The sequence below is a fragment of the Populus alba genome, chromosome 8 (assembly GCF_005239225.2).
Source record: "Populus alba chromosome 8, ASM523922v2, whole genome shotgun sequence".
NCBI classification, from domain to species: Eukaryota; Viridiplantae; Streptophyta; class Magnoliopsida; order Malpighiales; family Salicaceae; genus Populus; species Populus alba.
The window spans coordinates 890,775-914,840 of record NC_133291.1 but is presented as its reverse complement, the minus strand read 5'-3'; the positions used below and the strand labels follow the sequence as shown (position 1 = coordinate 914,840).

At 34.6% G+C, this 24,066-nt stretch overlaps 4 protein-coding genes, 1 long non-coding RNA gene and 1 other non-coding gene across 6 annotated transcripts; 2 read left to right on the top strand and 4 right to left on the bottom strand.

Annotated features, from left to right (window-relative positions):
• The first annotated feature begins 996 nt into the window (after positions 1-996).
• Positions 997-1,458, top strand: LOC118045156 (ferredoxin, root R-B1). Its single transcript, XM_035053707.2, has one exon. The coding sequence runs from the start codon at positions 997-999 to the stop codon at positions 1,456-1,458; it is 462 nt and encodes a 153-aa protein (XP_034909598.2).
• Positions 1,459-2,617: 1,159 nt separating this feature from the next.
• LOC118045157 (small ribosomal subunit protein eS25) lies at positions 2,618-4,263 on the bottom strand. The gene is made up of 4 exons (XM_035053709.2): positions 4,116-4,263; positions 3,917-3,991; positions 3,645-3,779; positions 2,618-2,906 (listed from the first exon to the last, which is right to left on the bottom strand). Exons 1-4 carry the CDS (start codon positions 4,116-4,118, stop codon positions 2,793-2,795), a joined length of 327 nt encoding a protein of 108 aa, XP_034909600.1. The 5' UTR covers positions 4,119-4,263; the 3' UTR covers positions 2,618-2,792.
• On the bottom strand, positions 3,058-3,136 carry LOC118045213 (small nucleolar RNA R12). The gene has a single exon (XR_004686945.1). It is a non-coding gene; the product is annotated as a small nucleolar RNA R12 (small nucleolar RNA).
• Positions 4,264-6,280: 2,017 nt separating the features above from the next.
• LOC118045172 (uncharacterized) lies at positions 6,281-8,343 on the top strand. Its single transcript, XR_012170639.1, has 2 exons — positions 6,281-6,548; positions 7,868-8,343. It is a non-coding gene; the product is annotated as an uncharacterized lncRNA (long non-coding RNA).
• Positions 8,344-8,595: 252 nt separating this feature from the next.
• On the bottom strand, positions 8,596-11,932 carry LOC118045171 (ribonuclease H2 subunit A). The gene is made up of 8 exons (XM_035053726.2): positions 11,719-11,932; positions 11,507-11,578; positions 10,889-11,012; positions 10,718-10,805; positions 10,314-10,451; positions 10,152-10,239; positions 9,932-10,052; positions 8,596-9,297 (listed from the first exon to the last, which is right to left on the bottom strand). Exons 1-8 carry the CDS (start codon positions 11,801-11,803, stop codon positions 9,120-9,122), a joined length of 894 nt encoding a protein of 297 aa, XP_034909617.1. The 5' UTR covers positions 11,804-11,932; the 3' UTR covers positions 8,596-9,119.
• A 768-nt stretch (positions 11,933-12,700) lies between these two features.
• Positions 12,701-14,922, bottom strand: LOC118045174 (uncharacterized). Its single transcript, XM_035053729.2, has 3 exons — positions 13,859-14,922; positions 13,311-13,465; positions 12,701-13,073 (listed from the first exon to the last, which is right to left on the bottom strand). Exons 1-3 carry the CDS (start codon positions 14,418-14,420, stop codon positions 12,819-12,821), a joined length of 972 nt encoding a protein of 323 aa, XP_034909620.1. The 5' UTR covers positions 14,421-14,922; the 3' UTR covers positions 12,701-12,818.
• Positions 14,923-24,066: the final 9,144 nt, after the last annotated feature.

Genomic DNA, 24,066 nt, shown 5'->3' with positions numbered 1-24,066 from the left:
CTCCGCCTATAAACTTCCTTCTAGCCAGGTCTCATCAATCAATCTCTCCTTGTAAGATCTCTTGCCTTTTACCCTTCTTTACGTGATATATTGCTCTTGTTTTTGTCTTTTTCCTGTTCTTGATCTGTTATTTATCAGCTTTGCTTTGTTGCATTTTTACGGAAGTTTGCTTCCTCTTCTTTTCTTTTTTTACTTCTTACTGTTGTTGTTTGATTAATTTCGTATCTCGGGAACTTTATTTTTCATGCTCTGAATCAAGAAATGTAATTATAAATCACTGTGAAAACATCATAGTAATAATTTGTTTCAAGTCAGCTGAGATGGTTCTTAGGTTTGCGGAAGACAAAATCCAATGTCTTTAAAGTGGATAAAATCTTAAAATCATCAATCGTTGTGATGTTTGAGGTATAATGTATGTTTGAAATACAGCTCTATAGTTTTGTGGGTGATTGATTTTGACTTGGTTAAAGCTTCAGTTATAAAATGGTGATGAGGACAAGCCGTAATGGCAGAGCAGATTTCTGCATAAATGAAAATATATCACGCATTATATATTCTGACAGTGATTGTAACAATATACGGTTGAAAAATATTTTCTGAATTGCCTGTAATCTGTGGTCACAGCAAAAATATAGGAAATTTTCTGATGACCAAGAAATCATTCTCTAATACAAAGCACAGGTCTCCCTCTCCCTCTTAACTCTCTTCCGCTTGGCTTGATGGTTTGAAGAGAATTGTCCTCGTTACAAATGATGTTAAGCGGCTACAAATCATTTATCTGACCGCAAATTTCCTGTTGGGACATTTTTTTTATCCATGAATCAATAAATTGAACCACAGTGGATTCCCTTGCTTCCTTTGGCAGTATTGTCTTTATTTCCTGCAAGTATCACACATTTTAAGCATGAGATGAAGCTAAGAAAGGAAAGAGAGTTATGCTTGACAGTGATTGATCATCCACAAAATGTCCCTAATTGCTCTGGTGCAGGTGGAAACATGTCATCCGTGAGACTTCCCACAACATGCATGATCAGAAGTGCACCACCGATAACAGTTGCGAGCAAGTCGTGTGCATTGATCAAGAGCCCTGGTGCTTTGGCTTCTGTAAGGAATGTATCTAAAGCATTTGGCTTGAAGTCTTCCTCCTTCAAAGTATCTGCAATGGCAGTTTACAATGTGAAACTAATTGCACCAGATGGATGCGAGCATGAATTTGATGCCCCTGATGATAATTACATCCTTGACTCAGCTGAAAATGCAGGAGTGGAGCTCCCATATTCATGCAGGGCCGGAGCCTGCTCTACTTGTGCTGGTATGATGGTTTCGGAGACCGTAGACCAATCAGATGGTTCATTCCTTGATGAGAAACAGATGGAGAAGGGATACGTCCTTACCTGTGTCTCGTATCCAACTTCGGACAGTGTGATTCACACACACAAGGAGGAAGATCTGTATTGAGCAGCATAACTAGCATGCTGGTTGCGCTTGTGCTGCTGTCTCAATAATGCAGGAACCTGCATTTATAGTAGGCTGGTAGGGCACTTGATTATCAGACATTCCTGTAACCTGGTTTATCGTTAGTGTTGTTAATTTTCGAACAGCCTTCAGTCTCTAGTACCTTGAAAGCTTTCATTTCAGTAATCAACTTGTACTTCATGTGAATTGATTTTGTGTTTTCATGCGGGTTGTTATCAGGGGACATCAATTTGAGCCGTGGAACCAACATGATGCTTGATTTGTTATTCAGGCTCGGGTCACAGGTTGCACGGGTATCAAATCATGTAGTTTTAAGTTTTTAAAGTTAAAGCAATGTCTTGAAAAAATACACATAAAAAGCCAACTTAGGTTTTAAACAAGTCACAGGTTCACTTACTAGTTTGATCAAGGTCTAACTATGTCAATTAACCCGGGATGGAAGATGAAGCTGACCTATTAAATTGACTTTTTAAATCTACATGTCAAGCTCGACCCATCAGGCTGACAGATTTAATACATGTATCAATATTTTTTATGATACAGGTGAGGCAATACACAGCTCAAGCTGTCCAACAAGTAGCAAATGAACGATCATCTTTTGAATCCTTTTTTTTTTTATGAATTCATAGATACCTCAAACAGAGTTGAACGGCATTCAATTTAGGAAAGATGGTTATGAACAAGTTCTAAAATTTTGAATCAATTTCACTCACCTGAGAACATTTGTTGCTGTCAATTGGAATGCTGAAGCCTTGTTGACCTGGGAAGCGGATCAAATGCTTGGCCACTTCATATGAAAATTTCAATGAGAAAGTGATTTCCACATAATTGCCATTCCAATTAGCATCTGTAACGGAAATTCCAGCAATCCAGTCCTTTCCTCTTTCTATTTTGTTGACAAAAGGAATCACCACTCCCAACAAAATCACGCTAGATTAAAACAGATGACAAATTTAACTCATGACATGCATGTATCATGCCAAATTTAACAGACATCAAGTTGTTAAAACATGATGAGCAGGATCCTAAACCAGAATAAATTCTTAGTTTGATTTAATGTCGCCATAAATTTGTGGAAGAGAATAAAAAGATTGACCAAATTAAGGTCAAAACTGTCTAAGAGCCATCATCTGTGAAAATATTGCTGACATACAAAAATTACGTATAAAATCAACTATAATGCAATACATGAAACTTCTGCCACCGAATAAATATATCAAAACTGCATTCTCGACATGAATGGTATAAAGAAATGAGACCGGAACAAAATGGTACTAGATTACTCCCAATGCCAGGAAAAATGTTAAAACTGTCTCTTAGGTGTTGGTAGCCCTGGTGTAGATCTGTTGGCTGGCATGTGCAGATACCATTCTAATGGATCCTCTAGCCATTAGATCCTTGATTGCTTTGCGTGCAAGAGAGCCACTAATCTGAAATTCAGATAAAAAAACAAAGCATCAAATGTTTGCGTACATTGCAAAGCATTAAGCAAACAACGAATCATCATGAATTTGTCAAAAGATTAAATGCACAAGATATTGAAGCAGGAATCTAGATCATTGAGCAGCTTAGGATAGCATGATGGCTCAGACGTTGCTGGTTATGATATCACATTGAATGATCAATGGGAATCCTTGTGATTCATTTCATCATCTTCCATCATGCTTATTAAAGAAAATATAAAAGAAACTCGATACATGAAAAAACAAAAAATCAAGAAAAGCATGTCAACGTTTACAAATCCCAGATTGAATTTTTGAAGACAAATTTCACGCTATATTGTTTTATTTTACCTTTCCAAGAAAAGCGTTGAAGGTAAAAATTAGACTTCAAAGGTAGCATTTCTTTAATGCATATCCAAAATGATTTGCAATTCTCTAAGAACATAACTTCACAATATCCTTTGTTGGTCTCTACATCTTGATGTTAAACTAACCTAAGTAGAACATATCAAATCAAAAGCTTTTTGAAACAAACTCTGCCACTTATGAAATTTGCCTGCCTGTCGCTCAGCACAACATACGCAGTATGCTACCAGAGCCAAATGACACGAGCAATTTCCAAGAAAACCACAGAATTCATTCTAAATGTAGACTAGCACCATAAAAGCATAAATGCTGGTAAGAATGAAAACTAAAAGAAAGTAATGTAGAGCATAAAGAACACACCCTCAATCTGTCAGACAAGACAGAAGGAGTTATAAGCTTGTACTTGGGAGCTTCAGAGAGAAGCTTATCGTAGGTAGCTTGATCAAACAAAACCATGTTGTTCACCTTCTCCTTTTGCTTTCCCTTGCTCCATTTCTGCACAAAAAACCCCAACAAATCATAACAAAGAAATAACCCAAACACTCTTTAAGAACAAATCATCCAATGTTTTTTTTTTAAAAAAAAAACACTAAAAAAACCAACAAAAGAAGGTGCCCCATGATTTGTTTTACCTTCTTCTTCTGTTTGCCACCGCCAGACTTAGCTGGTTTTGAAGACGGTGGTGGAGCCTTCTCCTTCTTTGGTGCCTACAAAGAAAACAACCGCCACGAATAAATGAATGAAAACATCATAAAGCACTGTTTGGGTGCCGAGAAAATGAAGGGATAGTTAACCAAAATCATGAAAGGGATATGGTATTGAGATTGTTACCATGACAAGAGATCAAAGGTTGAATCTCTAGGGTTTGGGAGGGACCGATCGAGAGCACCTAGGCTAAGCGAGAAGAAGATTTTGGGCTTGCAGAGAGTATTTATAGGTGTGCGTTTTGGTGCTTGCTAGGGTTTTTTTAATTTGCGGTGTGTTTGGTTGCTGGGTTTGGTGCATCCTTGATTCAGGTTGGACCTGTAAAACGCAGTTGTAGTGGGCTTCATTCTGGTTCAACTTAAGGGACTTTTGGGCTGGCCCCTGAAAGCTTCGCTGTGGAGTTTGCTTGGGTAATTAAGAAAAAATGTTGTGTTAAAATTTGATGAATATTAAAAATTAGTTTTGGTAAGTGAACTATAATATGAAATTAACATGAAGGTTAACACTGTAAAAAAAAATATTAGAAAAAAAATACATATAATATAAGAAAACATTAAGAAAAAAAAACTTCAAAAATATACATGTACGTTTGAATCAAGGAGACCATATTGACTCATGTATGTTTTTAGCATTTTTTATTGTATTTTATTGATTTCTAGCATTAAATAATGATTTAATACGAATTTTAAATGTCTTGATATAAAATCGTTTAAGGTAGAATAATATATTTTATGTTTATTGCTAAATAATTTTCCTAAATTTTGCTCATGCCGGCCTAAAGGATGTCAACGATATTTGAAGGGAACTTCCAAAATTTTGACACCCCCTTTATTGTTTTTCTGTGTTGTCCTTCTCTTAGATTGCAAATCTAAGTATTGCGGTATATATTGTTTTTTTTTAAGTATTTTTATTAAATATATATTAAAATATTTTTTATTTTTTATACTAGTATGTCAAAAATTATAAAAACTATCTTAAAAAATATCATTTTAATATATATATTTTTTTAAATTAAATATCATTTCAAAATAAACTCAATTATAATTTCAATAACGAGACAAAAATAATTATATCAACTCATTCAATGAATTGTGTAGCAATGCCACAAAACCTTTTTAAGAGAAGAATTACATTTCTTAGATGTTAGAATAAAAAAGAACTTCTCTGTATTAATAACGATAGTTATTAAATTTAATTTAGTTTACGGGCCAATCTAACTCTAGGTCAATTCAACTCTAATCTAAATAATATTTGAAAAAAATCAATAATTAATTTGATCAAAACAAGCTCAAATGTCACTATATAATTTCATTAAAACATGATTTGATTTTTATAAAATAAAATAAAAACAATGTAGTTTTAATTTTTTTTTTTAATGAAAATGGTATCCACTTCGATGAATTAAAGCTAGCCCGTCCACCTATCCAACTAGCTTATGGGTGGGGTGAGTTTAATAACTTTGGTAAGAATGGAGGCGCGTCTATAAAGTGCATATATGCGGTGAATATAAGCATCACCGGGTTGCCTTAATTATTAGCAAACTATGAGCTGAAATTGCATTTTACAAATGGCTGCAATAATTAAATATTCTTCACACACTACTGCTTTCAATTTTTCACAAAATCTTTGGCTAATAACTATCTTATTTAATATTATAGTAATAATTTTTTATATATAATTTTTTTTATTTTTAAAAATATATTTTTAATATCAATATATCAAAACAATATAAAAATATAAAAATTATTTTATGATAAAAATATTTTTAAAATACAATGAAATTCCATTCTTTGAACAAATATTATAATATGTAAACCGATAAAAAGCAAAAAGAAAGAATAAGCCTGATCGCCCCCACGATTTAGTGGCCTCTAAAAAAGACAACCATAAAGAGAGATTCGAGAATCGGACATTTGGCCCATAGTAATTCAATTCTTTTATGTAATCGATGAGAAGATCATGATCACTTTGGAGATAAAAGATAAAGCAAGATACAAGACTATCATCTTAGCTACTTTATTTATGGGCATATAATTACTCTTTAGAAATTGTTTGGTAATATAGGTATAGTTATGATTGATTTTTAAATAATTTTTTATATTAAAATATATATTAATAATATTTTTTATTTTTTAAAAATTATTTTTAATTGTAGTATATTAAAATGATTTGAAAACATTAATTTGAAGTAAATAAAAATATAAAAAAATTTTAATTTTTTGAAAATATATTTTTTTAAAAAAACAGACACACTTAATTATACCTCGTAACTACTAACTCCTAAAAGACTCTACTAGCTAGCACACTGATTTATATAAAAGTAGGTATTTATGCGATACTTCTCTCTTGAAACAGAGGCTGCGGTGACATATATAAAACCAGGGAGGTTTTAGACAAGCTCTTGAAGTTCCTTTCGTGCATTGAGAACAGGGGAGACCCAAAACATGGGAGATGGTAACAAGATGGGATATTTGTTCCTCGTACTCCTCGTGCTCGCAAGCTTATGCTTGTTTGCATCTTCAACTGATCCACTTCATGATCACAAGCCCCTCCTCCCAGGTATTCTTCTGTTGCCTCTCTGCAGAGTGTGTGTGTGTAGAACCCTTTTAATTATTCATAGACTTCGAGAAAATAAGAAGAACCTTTTGAGGCACAGTATCTCGTTCATGTACTAGAGTCAATGAATTCTGATATATACAAGCCAAAAAAACACCATATAGTCCATGGAGTAGGATGCTAGCTCGAGCAGCTGGGAGCATGGAGATGAACTGCAAGTATTTAAAAAAGCTAACGTATTCAAATATTTCATCTGGGTTACAAGTATGTTGTATGTTGAATTCTGTATTCAATTCTGAACGCAGACTGTATTTTTTATTAACTCGTTTTTATGGTATGACTAAACATAAAAACAATTATTTTTCTCATAACTAATGATTTTTCGATGAATAAACGAGGTCTAAGAGAAAGTTGATCACTCTAAATTTCTGTAATTTTTTTTTTGAAGTTAATAACTCTCATTTTTTTTCCTGATATAATTAAACATCGGAAACTATTTTTTTTTTTTTGAAAATATTTCTTACGAATTGAATCTTTTTAAAGGAATGCGCAAACATTCAAGTTAGGAATTTTAAGGAAGGGATGTGATAGTTGTGGTAGTCAAATATGCAGGAAAAAAAAAAGAGGAGAACCAGATACTCTTTTTTTAGCTTTCTTCTTGAGAATTTCAGGCCACTAGAGTTGCAAGCATCTTGATAGAGTTCTATTCGAAGATTTTCGATGAGACAAATCTTGCTTTCACCTGTGTAAACGATGATAGTATGCGTGACAAGACCAGGATTAGTAAAAGATTAATAAGCTTATAATTTCTTATGCTAGAGACGTGTAAGGTAATTACCGTATACGAAGCAGAGTTCTTTATGGTTCAAGAGAGAAACTTTGAATCTTGCATGGCAACAGATTATTCCCTGTCCCCCACAGATAAAAGGTTTTTCTACTGTCATACAAAAAAGATCCTCCTCCAAATTTCTTTTAAAGGAAAGGGTGTCTACAGTGAACCTAGACCGAATGATCAAATGAATTTTAAAGTTTCGTTTATCATTTCTTTTAAGGGAAGGGTGCCATCCGGGGATAAAAAGAAAAAGAAAAATGAAAATAGTTGAGTTTGAGAGTACATGACCTCTCACCTTTCATATTTTGAAAGGACAGATTCGCTTCAAAACTATCTTGTTTTGTCTGTTCCTTTAACCAGAAACCAGAAACACTGAACAGACTTAGCATAATAGTTTTACTATCGTTGACAGGACTTAGAAGTTCAGGCTTTGTATTTCGTAGTTTTAATCACTAATCGGTCCCTCTGTTGTTTGTTTGCACCGAGAAAGACTCAACAACATCAAACACAGATCTTCTGCAGGAGAACAGTTCGGGAGCGACAGGCACACATCAACATGACACCAGTAGCATTGGTGATGATTCTAGTGAAAGAAGTGGCATAGTACACAGCAGCAAATTTGCCCATGGCTCAGTTTATGAAGGTACACATGGTGGAGCAACTGGGGCAGCTGACACTTCGAATGGCGGTGGTGGTGAACATGGAAGTGGAGCGGCTGTCCCAGTTGTCGTAACTGGTGCTGTAATGAATCACCACCCAAACAAACACCACAATGCAGCCAGCCATCAGGCGAACGGCATAGTGCTTCCGATAGTGATTACGACTGCCTTGGTCGCTCTCATTGTACATTAAGCTAAAATAATGAGGTTGTTGATGCTTTGTACTTGCATATGTCACTCGGTTTTGGGTTGTGTTTGTAGCATGCATTCCTCTAATATAAAAGGCGGTTGTGCAGTTTGAAATGTATATCATGGCAAGCAAATGTATGTGCAACGGGCTCCTGTAGCAATCATTTATTTTTATCAGGTTCGCAGGTCTGCACGATTAAAATCATTTATCCAAAACCAAAAGTCCTAAATTGAAGCTAGAAAACTCTCTACTTTATGAAACAGGACAAGAAAACACGTATCGCCCGGAGTTTCAGCATCCTATTTTCTGACATCATTTTACAGGTCATGGTTGGGTCACACTCTGGTTCCTCGTGATAATGCTTTCAAAGACAGTAAGACACTATGAGGCTACTTTATTCATGCATGGAGACAATCGTATGAAGCAGTGTTCGTACATGGCAAATCATTAATATCTGAGGAATCAACTCCAATATTTGGCATGTAAACTACCATGTATTAAAAGCATAGCTTGTACAATCACACCAAAGTGAGTGCGTGCAAAAGGGCTATAAAATCCAAGTGCATACACATTCTAGCACCCTCGGAGTCTGATTGGAAGTAGCTCTGTTTGTCGCCCAAGCCCCGACGCCCATAGCCTTAGCTAGTCCTTGGTAATTGAATGGGAACAGAACTCACCATAACTGTTAAGAATACAGTTGATATCCACAACCTAAATAGGCCTTTCTCTAAATGTTCTCACAATATTTCTCGGTTAAAATTCATTCGTTACCCTTCAGTCTACATTCTTGAATCTGTAACAGATGCTTGCTGGCATAATTGCTCGATTCATTGGTACAAAGGTAAGCATTAGTTAATATAGGCATGAGATAAAACAATAATCGAACTTCACTGCTAGAAATTAGCAAGTTGCTCAAGTTTACGAGACTGGAAAAACTTGCTGCGGCTTTTACCACTTGATTCAATTTCTTCACTTTTCCTCTTGGATGTCGTGACACCAAAACTGCTTAATTTTAGTTGCCTCTTACCACTGCTACTACTAGAACCATCTTCCTCCGTTTTATCAGATTCCCTGTTTAAAAATAACAAGACAAATGTAGTCATGTGAAGTATGACATATTCAATAGTTCTTTCTTTTTTCTTTTTGCAAAGTGAATAGCAAAGGAAACAGGAAAATGGGGTATTGGTAAATCCCGGACAATGCTGGCTGCAAATGGCATGCATAAAAAGACAAGAACCAATCCTGCTATCTACAAACTGGACCATATTCAAGTGCAAGTAACATGGAGTGCACCCCTCAAAACTGATTAAAGCTTTGTGCCTATTTTGGCATGACATACAAAGGAAGCAAAGAATAGTGAAGCAAATTCATTCCATGTCCATCAAACGTTTTATACTACCAGGTTGCACACCCGACTAAAAACCTCAAATCCCCTAAAGTCCAAGCATAAACGATGCCCCAAATAATCATAGGAAGTCATTCAAATTGACCTCACCTCCATATCATTCCCTATGTGGAGTTATGACTGAATAAAGTAGTGATATTTGCTACATTTAACCTCCGGTTTACTTTAGTATCATGACCACCAAATGAATGCCTATCTCATTGAGAAAAGCAGAGACACCTCAAATCATGCAGCACAATGATGCAGCTGCAGAAGAAAAGATAATGCTAAGGGAAAGTAAAGTAAGGACTGATAACTGACCACACAACTTCAACCATGTTCTTGGAATAGGACGTGCATGTACCCCAACTGAAGCGGACCAATGATGGGAATCCAAATACCGAGTGTTGATGTTTTTCCAACCAAGATTTGGTTTCAGGATCTGCACCCAACAATACAACTGGATTCAATTGACAAACAGCTAAAATATACAGAGTGAAGATCATAATATACATCAAAGAGATGATTAAGCACTGCCAACCTCCAGGATATCCAGATCCAAAATTCCTAGTCATGTTTTCAGCTGTTTCATCAAGTACCCAGTCTCGCAAGGCCCGGTCTCTTGTAACCTATTCAATTGAACAAAAAATAAACATGCTAGCAAGAAAAATTTAGAGGAATCAAATGAATGGGAAATTGCTACCTTCGCAACAATACTTGCTCCACTCACGACTGGATAAAGACTATCAGCCTTCTTTGCAACAACAAACTTGATAGAAGGAAATCTTTCAGACAGTTTTATTCTATATTTCTCAGGATCTCCCACTGTATCCACATACACCTGAAACCCAATCATGTCAACATGTAAGCAGTTTTAACTCCTATTGTGGCATTATTTAATGATAGCAATGCCAGAGCAAGTTAAAAAGTACTTAAACTACAGAAGTTGTTGCAGGTTGACACATCATCACATGTTTAATCCAATATAATGCACATGGATTGTAAGGAAAAGAAGAAATGGTCCATATAATTGACTCGAACTTACAGCTAGATAAGCATGCGTTAAGGGGAAAACCCACATCCTCTAAGTAAGAAAAAAATTCTTACATCAGTTAAAAGAACTCCCATGTTGAGCACCCTAGTCACAAGGCCACTAGCAGAATCGTGCGAGATCTCATTTAGGTTTATCTTGATCCTAAAGAGAAAAGATAAGAAAACATTTAAATAACAGAAATGTTAAAGAATGCCAGAAGAAATCTAATTACATTACCTACTTACTTCTTAAGCATTTTAGCCGAGAGCTCCCTCGGATCAATAACATCAACAGCCCATCCAATCAATTCGTTAGCCTTTAATTTTTCAAATAACTCCTCCCTTTTCTCTTCTTTTAAAGTCTTTGAATCTACAAGCAACAACATGAAAGGTGGCATTATCAAATCTGAGTAAAGCCATCCAATATTTGAACCCATATATTGAAAGGGCACAGATAGCTTATAATTGCCATTGTTGACAAAAATCTAAACTTTCAAAAAGAAAGATAAAATGCAATCCTTCTTTTAACTCCAATTCCACCTTCTAAAATTATATTACACACCATCATTCAAGCCCTTATACAAATCTAAATAAAAGTTTTCCCATCACTCAAGCTCTAGTCCACATAAATGAAGGGTACATGCGCTAATGATGCCATTTGCTGAAAAAGATCCAAACTTTCAAATATAAAGATGGAGTAAATGATATTCTTTTGCACCACATTCCACATTCTAGTAATTCTCATATAACATCATTCCAGTTCCAGTGCAGATGGAAATTAAAACAAATGGACACAGAAAGCGCCAGGCATTTCCAAGAAACCAAACAAAACCCAGATCAAAATTAAGTTTCAAAAATCAAAACCTGCAAAGTTGAGGGTGGAGAGAGTTTTCTCGTAAGAGCGAGCACAGTACAAGCATCCGTACACCATCGGTCCTGAAACAAGACAAACAATTAACCCCGCCAAAAAGACTTCAAGACAATAAAATGAAAATAAGAAAAGAAAACCCAGAAAGGAATTGTTAGAAGAGTAAAGAAATGTGAAGCAAAACAAGAATGAATAAGCAGTAACATACCAAGAACTGGACCGCGACCAGCTTCATCTATGCCCATAATGCAAGGCTTTGATGCCCAATCGGGGAGTATTGACTCAGATTCCATTGTTCACGAAGCCTTTTGCAAGGAAACCCCTAGCCCTTCTCTGTTCGAGACTGTATCTGGACAACGGCGTTTGTGTCCCGCCAGAAATGAGTGAGAGAGAGTGTATAAAATGACTTTTGACAAGATGTGAAATAGACTAGTGTTTCACGCTTCGGCCTATAACTTGGGCCTAAGAAATGAAAGAGATAGTTATGCTATTAGAATTTTATTTTTTTTAATAAAGGATAATTACAGGGAGTGTTTGTTTCTATGATTAAAAAAACTATTTTGAAAGTTTTTGAATTTTTATTGTGATAAGTTATTTTTTTTATATTTTTATTTATTAATATTAAAAATAAATTTTAAAAAATAAAAAATATTAATTTAATAAATTTTAAAGTAAAAATCATTTTAAAAAACAAATACCATCATAATTTAAACACCGATTAAAAAAATTCAATTTGAATTAAAAAATTTAATTAAACTAATTCTTTTTTTATGTTTTATTTTAATAAATATAATTTAATTTATAGAGCTTTCAATTTTGCTATTTTTTATGAACTTTTTTTTATTGGTTTTTTGTTTATATGTTTTTTTTTTTTTTAGTTCCATGTAGTTTGGTTTTATTAAAACTAAATCTTTTAAAAAAAAAATTAACTAAAAATATTTTAAACAAAAAAACATTTTAAATCACAACTATTTCACAACCTCCAACATGTTATGAAACATATAAAACCATGCAGAAAGGATAGTGTAGACAAGGTTAAACATTGAGAGGGGAAATATCTCTCGTGTATCTTTATCTTTGTGTAGATTTTCTCCATCCAATCTAAAAACTTCCTATTGCTTGCCAATCATTCCCTGGCAAAAGCTCCTGTGTGTACAAATAACAGTTTCAAAATGGCACACCAGAGCAAGGGCAAGTATCAGAAAACAAATACCAGTAGCTCCAGCTCTACACAAGAGTACACAAAACATCTTGTAATATCTCTATGAACAGTACGAAAAAGCAGCAATCCATTCTCATGTCTACATCCTACTGGATAATCCTAAGAAGCATGGGGGCCACGAGTTTTTCCTCTTTGCAACTTATAATCAAATCCAGGTACTGCATTGCTTCTCGAGGGAGAAGGCCGTGGATAAAAGAGCTGAACAAATGCGAATGGGTCCCTTGCATCACATCAAAACACTGCTCCAATACCCTCAATTGCTGCTCCTTGCTCAGCTCCATGGCCTCCATCAATGGCAATACATCTCTCTCCTCCTCCTGGAAGTGCTCTTTACTATGCTCCTGTTAGCACATTGCAACAATCCAAATTATTCAGTACCTTCAAAGACCTCAAGGCACCTTGCCCGATAAAGGGACACGGGAAGAATTCATAGGCAGATACTTGTAAAAGCCAAACGAGCCCCACAGCACTATTACATCAAGGAATGGCAGTAAACTTCGCTTGCACCGCACTCCATGGGCATGGCCTGTCTTTCTCAGATTGTTAAAGCAAAACATTAAAAAGGGATAGGGTTATACCAGCAATGATCTGAGTCGGGAGGAAAGGTTCCGAAGAGCCTCTCGGTAGTCATGGCTTCCAGTGTCAAGAACTACAATTGATTTTATATCTTCTTTGATTCCATTCATGATGGGCAGGTCCCTTCCATGTTCCTCATTTGCAGCTTTACATAGCCCTGGATCATCACGTTTAATTTTCAGATCTTAAACATCCTTAGCAAGTGCATTGCCCCCACAAAAAAAATCTCAGCAAGCAATAAAAAAGAACACTGTTCTTCACCTTACCAGCAAGTAATCTTCATTAGCTTAAAAACACAACCCAATCTTTAGCAAGCATAATCAAAATTAACCGAGCAACAGCTTAACTAGACAATTTTTTTTAGGAGAAACAAATACTTCCAAAACAATACGATTAAAATATTTTTTCGTAGGCAGGTTGACTTGGTAAATCCGTGACTACTAGCCTGATTGTCAAATATCTTTTGGTGGGAGAATAAAATATTGCAACCCAGACCATTTTTCAGGTCAGATCTCGTACCGGTCGAACAAGGATGTCCCCAATTCCTTACCTCTCTCAGCCGTTTCCAAAAGCGGAAAAACCACACGCTCCTCCATTTGCGCGTGCTCAACCATGACCTCCAACAACTGTGAATAACTCTTTTGAAACTTCTTCACCTCCATCCTCTCACTCCCCATTGCCGGATCACCATTCCTCCTCCCACCACGTGTCACCAAATCTTCACTCCACCTCACCATCCTCTCCAAATGCCACACCACACTCCTATGTTGCAACACCGCCATTTTCACCACCAACGCCGCCGTCTCACCTCCCCCCTCCTCCACCAGCACAGCCAACGGCGGCCGCGGCAACTTCACGTCTATGAACCGGAACATCATCTCTCGGGTTCCCGAAATCGTTTCAGACCCGATTTGAACCACTGGTTGCGGGTCATTAGTGGGTGTAAACTGAAGCGCTCTGGTCTTGTAAAGAAGAGCAAAATGAATGTAGAGAGTGGAAGAGGTGGCGGGGTCACCGTATAAGTGGACGGCTGTGGTTGATTTGATGAGATCATATGGAGCTATCTCAGCCATTGCTTGTTTTGAGTTTGTAAAACAGTTGCAATTACCCATCTTCCTTTCTCTTAATATTTTGGAAAGAAGACACAAATTAATGGGTGTTGGATTATGGTTTCTTTTTGTGGGTTAGAAGTAACAAAAGAGTGAGGAGTGAAGAGCAAGAAAAGGATTGGTAGAGAGGGAAGGTGATGGGTTAGTTAGAAAAAAGGGAAAAGAGCTGTTGCATAAAGTAGTAAAGGATGGAGACAAGAACAAACTGCAAGAGAGAAGAGATTTTGATAAAAGAGAGCCTATCTTTCTGTATAGAAACTTCAAAAAAAAAAAAAAAAAAAAAGGAGGGAGGGGGAGAGGGAGAGGCTTGATCTTGAAGAAGAAGATGGGAAGAAGAAATCTCAGCAAGTCATGTCCATCCCATGACATAATGTTGTTAATTAATTTTCATTTTTTTCCTTTAAAATCTTTGATGAATTTGTGAATCGTTTGCTTTGGGGTGGGGATCGGCGAGGAATGCATGGGGAAGAATTAATGTCGTGGCTGTTAAATTCGAGTTCAAACTTCAAAGCCGATATCTAAGAAAAAACAATTAATTTTTTTGAATATATCAAACTAATACAGGGGTTTTATATCCTTAAGACTATTCGAAAAAAGAATTTAATCTCATTGACAATCAATTTGTTTCAATTAAGATATCCTCTGTAGTAAAAAATAAAATATGAGTTCATCCCACTTCCGAATCCGTACTGCAAGTGGAAAAAAGAAAAAGAAAAGGAAAAAAAGAAACTCAAGAAGATAATTATAGTTTTGATAAGAAAACAAGACCTCGTCGACGATAGAATAAGATGACTCGTGAGTTATATATCCATTCCAATGCTTTACTTGTCACATAAAATCACACAGTGTCGGTCCAAAATTGACTTAGTACACATAGTCATTCAAACTTTAATCACTTGGAAACATGCATGCATGGAAGACTAACCAAATGTAAGCAAGATGATCAGTTGTTTTCATAGCATAATCCAAGCCTCCGTACGTTTCTGCCCAAATCACCGGCCCGCGGTGCCGTGTTTGTGTTTTTTTTTTTTCGGTGGCTTCATGTTTTTTACTTAAATTGAATTTTTGTTATATTTCTTGATATTTTAGTATGTTGGTATTAAAATTAAAATTTAAAAACTAATAATAAAATATTATTTTAATATATTACTAGAAAAAAAAAAACATATATTATTACAATGCTAAACATTTCAATAGTATTTTGGATTGTCATGTCGCTTGCTTTTCAAGTTTGTTTGTATCTATAAATGCATTCAAATAATTTTATTTTAAAAAAAATTAATAAAATCTAAAAACATGGAAAACATTAAAAATACTTATTGAATGGAAAAATAAAGACGCTCTATCTCCTTCTGAACTGGAAGGGTTGGTTTCGCGAGTAATGGAAGCAGACCTAATTTACCTGTGCTCATGGTTCTGGTTGCTGGCATTGGCATAAAAACTCAGTCTATCACTATCACCAGACGTCAGAGCTCTTAAGAAACTGCCACGAATACGTACCCGTGGCTTCTTCATCAATCTTGTCCGTCCTTTTACTCTCTGCAGGGGATTATTACCCCCACATACAGTAATAATAATCAACGCTCAGCGCAATGTATAATAATTAATATTTAGCTTTTTTAATGTAGATATTCAGTCCGGCTTACATGTATTTTAACTATTTTTACGAGTTTTAAAATTAATAATTATATAAGTTTTCAGTAGCTATATAATCTATGAAACTTGAACTAGTGATTTTTAAGAAGCAAAGTAAGACTCTGACCAGTTAAATTACACCTCATATTAATATTCAAGTTTTAAAAGTACTTTAAAAATATATTTGAGTTAAAAAAAATTAATATTCGGTGATAAAAAAAATTAAATTAAAAATAAATCCTTGACACACTTAGTATCCAAAAAAAAACAAATACATAAATATCCATTCTCATTCGTTCTTTTATATAGGAAATATGTGGATCGTGTGATTCTTTACTAGGAAGGTAATTGTGAAGAGAAAAAACAATTTAAGGTGACGCAATAATTAATAGGCAGAAACGGGCAGTGGGAAATGCTACAAAACAAAAACACAGATGGTAATCAATATATACCGCATAGAGTGGAGCAATGCACACAGAGAAAGAAAGGAACTGGAAACCATTTTTTATCTCAAAATTAGTTTTGCTGGTTTTTTATGGTATGACAATGGTATCGTGCTGGTATTTTAAATTAAGAATATTTCTCGCCTTCCTTTGCCCTGTTTTTTTGCATTTGCTTTGTCCCATCTTGAAAGGGATTTGGCACTCATGCGTGTTTCTCTGCCTATAACTAGTCCCTAGCCTTTAGTGATTCCATGTTTCTTCACTACTTTCCTGTTTTTATCAACTTTCTAGCTTGCCTGTCAGTTTTAGCCATGGAGGGCAATAGTTCCGCCTGTCTCAAGGACATGTTGAAGTCCCCATCACCCCCAAGATCTATCCTCATGAGGTCTCATCAATCCACACCTGCAACATGGGCTGATTCACTTTTTTCAAACCCCAAAGAAACCTCCAATGTTGATAATGTCGCCGGTGGATTTGTTGACCTTTCTCTTGAAGAGAGCCCTCTATCCTCCTCCAACTCTTTTGATGCAGCATTACCATATTCGTCTTCTTCACCTTCATGGTGTTTGTTTAATCATTCTGATGTGCAGAGTGAAGCCAGTTCTGATGATCAGACAGAGGAGATCATGAACGTGGAAACAAAAAAGGAAGTAGTTTTTGGGAATCCAACCAAAAAAGAGGGAGTATTTCCTCCTCCAATCTCTTCCTTGGAATTATTTATTAAGGGTATGCCTTATAGTTATCTCTACTATAATGATTTAAACGATACCCTTGTTCTCGAGGAGATAAAAATCCCTCCAGGGGACATTCTGCGTGCTAACCGCTCAGGTGGGCGCTTGAGGCTTGCCTTTGTCATTTCAGACGATGAAAGCTCCGACATGGAAGAGGAGGAAGAGATCTATGGCACCGTTGAATAGGCCTTGTCGATCTCCTTTGTGTTCTTGTTCTTCATGGTTGTGCTGTTACTTCTTAGCAGACCTGTTGTTTTTGTTTTCTGTTGTCGCCAAGCAAGAGTACTGTGGCATATAATAGTACTGTGTGTGGCATATATTGTTGTTAGATTTAATAGTTATTTAATTTCTATTCAACGTGGATTATGCAAGAAATAAATGCGCTATACAATTATGGTAGGTCTAATTCATGAACTTATGATAAGCAATATGCATATGCACTCAATATTGCCAGTTAAAGCAGGCTAGCTGTGTGCAATGCATGCCATAACCTTCCGTAAATGAGAGACCTTGCTTTCTTTGGCTTGGTGGCTTGGGCACGCCTCTGCTCACAGGTCGAACCATGCTGGCTACGCACTAAATCAGGCTATATATGAAAGCACAAGAAACCGAAGGACTAAGCTCTTTTCATATTGATATCTGGTGACGAATGTGCCCTTGTCTGGTTAGAGGACTCGATCGGAGGCCTCATGTAAAAGTCATGCGATGAATCTTTCCTTCTTGTTAAAATGGCCCTTTATTCATCATCTTGGTGGCCTCTGTGCTAAGATTTTATGACAGTTGCGTACTATTTGTGTGCATCCAACAAGGTCTTGTCGTTATCAGTATAAAGGAGGAAGACTACATTCATGCACTCCTCATCTCACTTTTTAATGGGCTGTGATATATGCTCGGAGTGTAAGAGATGTAGTTTTAGCTACTCTCTCCCGTGAAAAAGAAAAAGGAAAAAAGAGAGACGGAGAAAGTAGAGGTATATTTTTCTCTGCTTCTTGTTATTAGAGAATAAAATTTTACTTTCCGTCTCTTTTTTCTTTTTTTTTACTAAACACAGTCTTTATATTGGCTCTAATCCCCAAATCAGCAAGGCAAATCCATCAATGATTGTTTGCAGTTCAACGTGTTCCTGTGTTACACGTGATGAATAAAAATTAATGAATTTTACATGAAAACATGACGATAAGAATTCATTTATTTCATGTGTATATTCGTATAAAAATTCGTTATATTTTATCTTTGTCTACATACATGAACCCTTTTCACTCTCTTGATTTGTATATTCGTTAAATTTATTCGTTAAAATTTATCTGTCTACATCCATGAACCCTTTTCACTCTCTTGATTTGCTGACTCGATGAAGACGATGCCATCGCCAAGGGAATAAAGATCTCATGCACCCAACTACTACCAAGTCATGAATAAATATAAATTAAAATGGCAATGTTATTAACTGTTGGTTTTAGGAGTGTTTTTTTAAAAATATATTGAAATAATTTTTTTAATTTTTTAAAATTTATTGACGTTTCAAAAAAAATAAAATTAACGTGAAACAAAAACAACTCAAAATTTTATGAATTATAATTTCTACGGGAAAAACAATCAACCGGAACCTAGTTAGGCCGGGATCCCTTCACCGTCGACGTTGTGTTCTTGTTTTCCACGGTGGGGTGTTGTTTCTTGCGTGGACTTTGCATGTTATTGATGTTGACAAGGAGGAATTTACGTCCTCCAGGCAGCCCTTTTGCTTTTTGCCAATCAAGGAGGCTATAATTGATCAGATTTTTTTATAAATCAAGGTGATATGTAAGACGGGATCCGTTTCTGTGGTTCGTCGAGGAAAGAACAATCCTCGTGGAGCTTTCGATGACATGCATGGGGTTGATGAGTCAGGGAGAGAAGAAAACAAAGAAAACATGATCAGTAACAAGTCCTCTTCGATGTTTTGTCATGTCTGTAAAGCAACCTCAAAGTTGATTAAAATGCTTGGGAGGAGCATGCTCTCACGCTTGTCCATGCTATCAAATCATTTACGTTTCAAAAGCTTTGATTCTGAATGTTTTTGGTGTTTAGAAATTGATGCTCGTTTTGATGATTGATAATTAAATTTAATTAATTGGAAGTTTTAATTTGCTAGTTTATATATATATATATATATATATATATATATATATATATATATATATATATATATATATATATATAAAAAGGTCACGTTATTATTAGTTAAAGAAATTGATGTTATTATTAGTTATACTAAGGGGAAATTTAGTGTATGAAAAATTTCACCCCCACCCCAAAAAAATGTTTTTAATGTAAAAAATATTTGTGATTGTTTTTGTAATTAAAAAAATGACCCTCGACGTCAACTTTTTTTTATTATTAATATTAATGTTTGAGCTAGTTTGTATGTACCTTAATTAATTCCACGAACCCTGAAATTAATGATAATTTAAACCTTCAATAATCCCAAAATTTATGAGAAGACTTCACGTTTTTTTTAAGTTAGAGAATGTGATCCCGTTCACCGAAATGCAAGAAGAATCTAACTTTTTTAGTGATTAACATTTTAAAAATAATTTTTCCTACTTAATTTCCCCTAATTTTTTTCTTAATTTTAAATAGACCACTATATCTTTGTTTTTATCGTTTTTATCGATAACAACACTATAGTTGTAGGATTATAACTCACTCTAACAGCTTATACATTCTTATAACTCTATCATATTACAAGGATTGCTATGAATAAACTATATAAAATTTTATATTTTTTAAATTTCATTATAAATTTATTTTTTTACCAAATACAAATTGCGCCACTCATGTTTTAGAAAAATATTTCAAGATTGACACAAAAAACACCCCCTAGCATGCCCTATAAAAGCCGATTTCTTTATCGAGACAAGCAGAAATTGATGTTATTATTAGTTATACTGAGGGGATATTTAATATATAAAAAATTAAATAAAATTAATGATTATATAAATATTTAATGATTTTGAAATTCATGAAAAAACATCACGTATTTTAAAAGCTAGAGAATGTGATCCCTTAATGAGAGAAGAATCTAACATCTTTTAAGTGATTAAGATTTAAAAATTAATTTTTCTTGTTTAATTTCCTCTAATTTTTTTTTAATTTGAAGTAGACCACTATACCTCTGTTTTTATCGATAATAACACCATAGTTACAGGCTTATGACTTACTCTAACAGCTAATATATTCTTATAACTCTATAATAAATTATATAAGATTTTATATTTTTTTAATTTTATTCTTCCCCTTTTTTTTTTTACCAAATACAAATTGCGCCAATCATGTTTTAGAAAAATATTTCAAGATTGACACAGCGAACACCCCCTAGCATGCCCTATAAAAGCCGATTTCTTTATCGAGACAAGCAGAAAGGACAGATTATTATTTTTTCTTTTTTTTTTTCTTTATTTTGTGAATGGAAATCAATTTCAAATCAGAGTAAACTACTCTAGAAATGATGCAAGACCATCATGCTAGATGAGGGTGATGCCCGCTCGACAGCCTGGCGATCTAGTTTACAAATCAACCAAGCAAGAGTGTGCTGTACACATCATCATCACCATCATCATCATCATCATCATCATCTTACAGGAGTGGCCATTTCTTGACAGCTCGAGATCTCTTCTGAACTCCAGGGTTGCCACACGGAATCATTAAGCGAATTTTGTGGTGCTCGCAAAAAGATTCTGGGACGTGTTTTTATCACTGAACCACTCCTTTTTTATGATTTGAATGATGGGTTTTTGATTGATGGGACACTCCCAACACCGGGCTAACCATCACCACATTGCGCAATGATTTGTGCCATGTGATAAAAATCTTCAACGCCGCGTGTGAGTTTCACGTTGCTGCAGTTACGGTTTCAGAAAATAACCATGAATTATATTTTTTTAACTAATGTTTTGAAAAGTAAGATTTATATAAAATTATATATAGTGTGTATAAATTAACAAAAAAACACTTTAGAAATTATAATTAAAATAAAATACAACTTCAACCTCACCGCAGCTTTCTCGTAAAGTTGATGGCCAAATGGAATGTATGCGGTGGTTCCGTAAAGATCCGTTATATGTGGCATAGATTGGAACCATGTTTCTTGAGGAATACAGAGGCAACAGGCATCAAGAAACCAGACCACCTAGATAACCCTCTATTCGCCCCCATCAGAGAAAAGGATCTTTCAACTACTTTGACAGTGTTCATGATCCTTGTTAAAATCATGTTTTTTTTTATTTAAAATTATTTTATATATATATATATTCTGATTATTTGAATGGGTTAATATTAAGAATAATTTTTTATAAAAAAGATTATATTAATTGATAAACAATTTCCAACCTGAAATTCCAAAGCATGGATCGAAGAATCTCGATGTACCATACATGCTCCAGCTATTTAAGAGCCCTGCGATGACAAGACAGGGATTCTTTCACCGTTCATGACGTGCACAGGCATTTTAACTTTACTGGCTGCCCGTCCTCTTCTGAGTTTTATTTCTTCTACCTGCATCCTCTAACAGAATTTGTGTGGTCTGCTTTTTACGTGATGCATCCTTGTCAACCGTGGCTCATTCATATATATATATATATATATATATATATAGAGCCCGACCGGGTTTACTTTGACTCATCCAACCAACCAAATTAGAGTGATCCGGCCAACTAACTTTTAAAATTCTTATTCAAAATAACTTTATTTTGTTTATTATCTTAATATTTTTTTTTCAAAATAAAAACGTTAATTTAATTAAATAATTCAATTCATGTATTAGATCGGGCTCGATTTGAATTGGGTATAATAACTGTAATGATGAGATTATTTTTTTTTTTCCGGAAGAAAAGAACCTTAAACTCCTGAAAAATTGACTAATTATAACAGTTCAACTAATTTTTCCATCAAATATTTCACAAGTAGATAAAGCTTCTCATATTTCTGAGAGTACCAATAAAAAATATTCGTGCCCAAACAAATAAATTCATACTTTAAAATTATCTCTGCTATCTTACATAATCTGGTAGCTTTTTAATAGCTTTTGGATTGCCTTGTCATAAAAATAAAAAAAAAAGCGGGTGTTAGTGATTTTTTAGGCATTTTTTTATTTTTTAAATTTGTTTTTGCGTTTTAAAAGTGTTTTGGAAAAAATTTAAAATTTTTTATTTTTTTCTTTACTTTAAATTAATATATTTTTTGGTTTTTTTTATATTATTTTGATGTGCTGATATAAAAAATAATTTTTAAAAAATAAAAAACATTATTTTGATATTTTTTTGAGTAAAACACACCTTAAAAAACAATCACAATTATACTTCCAACATGACAGAGACGCATAGTGTTACGTCACCAAAAAAATATTATTTAATCAAATTAATATGAGAGATGTATATTTAAAATAATTTGAAAATGAAACTTAAAATATTAATATGAGAGATGTATATTTAAAATAATTTGAAAATGAAACTTAAAATCTATTTGATGAACAATCGAAAATATTATTATAATTTTACTTTTTATAAAAAAAGAAACATAAGATAGGTAGGTAGCACAAGTAACATAGCCTATTAAAATTTTAAAAATAATTCAAAATTAAATACTTTTTTTTCTTCAATACCAATTGCAATTACGGTACCTTATATTTTTTATACAACCAAGATGAAAAAATGATTTGTTTAGCCAAGTATTTTTTTCTTTTTATACTAAAGTTTACGTTTTGCACTAAACTGATATGTAATTGAGTTTTACGTTTTGATTATATAAAAGATAAAATAATCTTTTTATTTATTTTACCTATAAAAATCTATCTCATATTAATTTTAACGGACATGTATTTTTTAAAATTTATTCTTTTTAAAACTGTAAATAAAAATGTTTTTCTTGTACAGATAAAACTAATACTAAAATTGAAATTTTAATTCAGCAACCAGTTAATTTATCTCTGTAATAATCCTCAATAGATACAAGCAAGGTTTCACCTAGAAAACAGCTCTTTTTATTTCATCTTGTACTGGAGCCAGCAATGATTCATTGTGTGCAGCTGAATATAATCTAGCAAAGGTGATTTTGAGTCAGGAGTTTTATCGAACAGTTGGAGAAAATACCCCAACACAACCTTGTTCATCCCTTCCATCTCATCAAACACCTCACCCGCATCATTAATCAGCGTAATCAACGTTTTGCACTTTCTTTTACTAGAAGCCATCTCATGGAAATACTCTGTATTCAAATCACCCTCCCTCCTTCAACCATAGTTGCTTTGCTCGCTGCCTCCAATATGCCTCCTCTTGAGCTAGGAGAGTCGAGTTGCTAATTGATCGCGGCATCTAGCATAAGCCGAAATTGAATCCTCATCATCAAATTGTCTTAAATGTGGAAGGTTGTCATGGCATTCCACAATCTGAGCTTTAAATTTCTTCGTAGGGTGCCCCCCTAGTCAGAAAGTCTTTGAGTACATACACTGAATCTTTGTAGAACTCTTTCGCCAGCAGTGTCATCCCAAGCTTTCCTAATCATCCCTCCTAGCTCAGGTTCTCGAATCCATGCATTTTCGAACCTAAATCTGATATGCTTTCGGTATATACATTGTTTCCTGTACACCAAAAGGAGTGGATTATGATCCGAAATTGAAGCTGTCAGATTGTGAAGCTCTGTATTCGTAAAATGGTGTAACCAAGGACCTGTACCCATAGCTCTGTCCAATCGCTCTTGGACCCAATGATCCGTGCCTCTCCCCCTTTCCCAGGTAAAAGGAAACGCCAATAATGGAATGCCTGTAAGTTGACACTCCTCAATGGCCACACGATAGCCCTGAATCAA